This window comes from Sinocyclocheilus anshuiensis, unplaced genomic scaffold, assembly GCF_001515605.1.
Source record: "Sinocyclocheilus anshuiensis isolate Anshui unplaced genomic scaffold, SAMN03320099.WGS_v1.1 scaffold4546, whole genome shotgun sequence".
Taxonomy (NCBI): domain Eukaryota; kingdom Metazoa; phylum Chordata; class Actinopteri; order Cypriniformes; family Cyprinidae; genus Sinocyclocheilus; species Sinocyclocheilus anshuiensis.
Genome location: NW_015544509.1, coordinates 1,833 through 4,036, shown reverse-complemented (window position 1 = coordinate 4,036; position 2,204 = coordinate 1,833). Strand labels below are relative to the sequence as shown.

The window sequence follows — 2,204 nt, the reverse complement described above, 5'->3', positions numbered from 1 at the left end:
ATATATATATAAAGAACACCATATGACTAAAAATAAATAATTATGATTATTAATATATGCTAAATAAAAATATTAAACAAAATAAGAAATATTACTCTTGTAATAGCACTTTCATTATTAAAATAGAGTATTTAAGCATAAATCAAACAATATAATAATTAGAAAATAATAATAATAACAATAATAATTTTATTTTACAGAAAAACTGCAAGGTTACCTGTTAACATGCAGGCAGCATATAACTATACATCATTAGAAAGGTACCTAATTACACACAAAAACTCTTGAATCATTTTGTTTAGAAATAGTATGCTTTATTTGATGTGCTATGCTGCTGAAATATTTGCTAATGAGGAATACAAAGAAGTAGGAAGATGGCAGCATCACTAAAGGGTGTTTGCAGGTTCATCCTGTTCCTCTTTACTCTTCCCTTCTCACTGTGGGGTGTCGACAGGTGAATATCCGGCCATTATGATAACTAATTAATTTCTATGATCAATACTAGTCTTACTTGCACCACTACACATACCACTGATGAGGCTGCAAGAGAATTCAACCAGGTCAAATACAGGTGAGGCCGCTATGCTTTATTAGTTCTCTCTTAGATTTCATGAAATAAAGAGGAAAGCAAATGGTGAATAATTCATCTCAGTCTAATTAAATATACAACTAATAAACCAAAAATGCAGCCCCGCAAGACATCAAATGCAATAAGGAAGACACTAAAGCACATCAAAACCTCCACAGAATTCAAGCGTTTGTGTCAATGGAGCAGTCAAGGCAATATAGATGTGTCCAAATCAAAAACTGGAAGACCAGATATAAAGCACAAATAAAATTGCTTAAAAAGCAGTTGATGCATGAGGGAAAACGTACCCTCCACTACGGCGAGGGGGTATCTGAGGTTGTCCGTCTGACTGTTCAGGCAGCATTGGGAGGGCTGGAAGGTGATGGGCACCATCCCTCTATTCGCCACTGAGACGACCCGCTCCTCCAACTCCCTCCACAGCTGGGAAAGATCCCGGTCAAACTCCTGCTCCAAAGAGACATGAGTTGCGGCTTGTTTCTCGCCTGTGGAAAATCAAGTAAGAGATTACATAATGCAACTGGTACTGTACATGCTAGTCAGTCTGATCAGTAATCCCATAGACAAAAGACAAAATAACATGGGCATAAATGTCAAAAGTGTAAGTTCAAATGGAAATAGAAGGTAAACACTGATCTTTGATCTTTTGACACCTTACACAGGTCATATGTTCTGCTTCCACTGAAGCTCAAGACTCTCACTGGATCATTCCCAATAAAGCACATGATCATTGGGTTTCCCTCATAGACTGTATAAAAACATGGACGTAGTGTCCGTGATGTCACCCGTAGGTTTCTGAAGAGCATTTTTGAAGCCCAAAGTGGGCGGAGCTGGCCATCGCCATCTTCGCAGAGCGTCACTCCTGGATAATCTAAAATGGGCAAAGAGGCAGGACGTGGGTGGAGCTGGTTGCTGAAACCACGCCCACCTAGCTCACCAGTGGTGACAGCAGCAGCAATCCACCTGTCACTCAAGTGGCCACGCCCTTAATTATGCAGAACCTTAAGACTTAATATAATTTAAACGGATGAGATATAAAAAATAAAAAATAAATCACCCTCTCACAGTTGTCATGAAGGGCAAAATTATGGAATAAAATCACTGTCAAAGACATGTGAATTGCGACCACGAAGTGCGGTGTGCGAAACGACTGTCAAAAATACGTCATCATTGTCACAGGCATTACTATCCGAGGGAAGATGAATCGATTCCACGAAGTGCCACCGTTTTAAACCACTGGCGCCAAAAGGGCAGATCAGCAGCCAAGCGCTCACTCGTCGTCTCAGGTAAGTGATTTTTTTTCTTTTTCAAATTCGGACATGTTTAAGGGTTAGTTATCACTAATCACATAGAGGAGTAATATTACAGAGATAGTTTAACTATAGTAGGTAAGATTAGCTCTTAGTGTACATTTAGGTGTTTAAAGAATTAGAATACAGCTGTTTAGGTATGGAGGACCAAACCTGCAGAAATTAAAAACAAATAAATACACAAATAAATAAAAAAATGTGTGTATAAATAACTAAATATGCAAAAAAATAAATAAATGTGTGTATAAATACACGTAATCTTGTTTAAATACGTATATAAATAATTAAACGTGTCAAATCCTTTGAAC

General features: G+C 37.7%; 1 protein-coding gene across 1 annotated transcript in view; it reads right to left on the bottom strand.

Moving 5' to 3' along the window:
* LOC107698191 (trafficking protein particle complex subunit 8-like) overlaps window positions 1-1,311 on the bottom strand; it is a 32,665-nt gene extending 31,354 nt beyond the window's left edge. The window contains exons 1-2 of the mRNA XM_016499155.1: window positions 1,245-1,311; window positions 877-1,071 (exon numbers count right to left, since the gene is read on the bottom strand). Of these exons, the coding sequence (XP_016354641.1) occupies window positions 877-1,071; window positions 1,245-1,311 (262 nt within the window). The remainder of the gene's footprint in view (window positions 1-876; window positions 1,072-1,244) is intronic.
* Window positions 1,312-2,204: the final 893 nt, after the last annotated feature.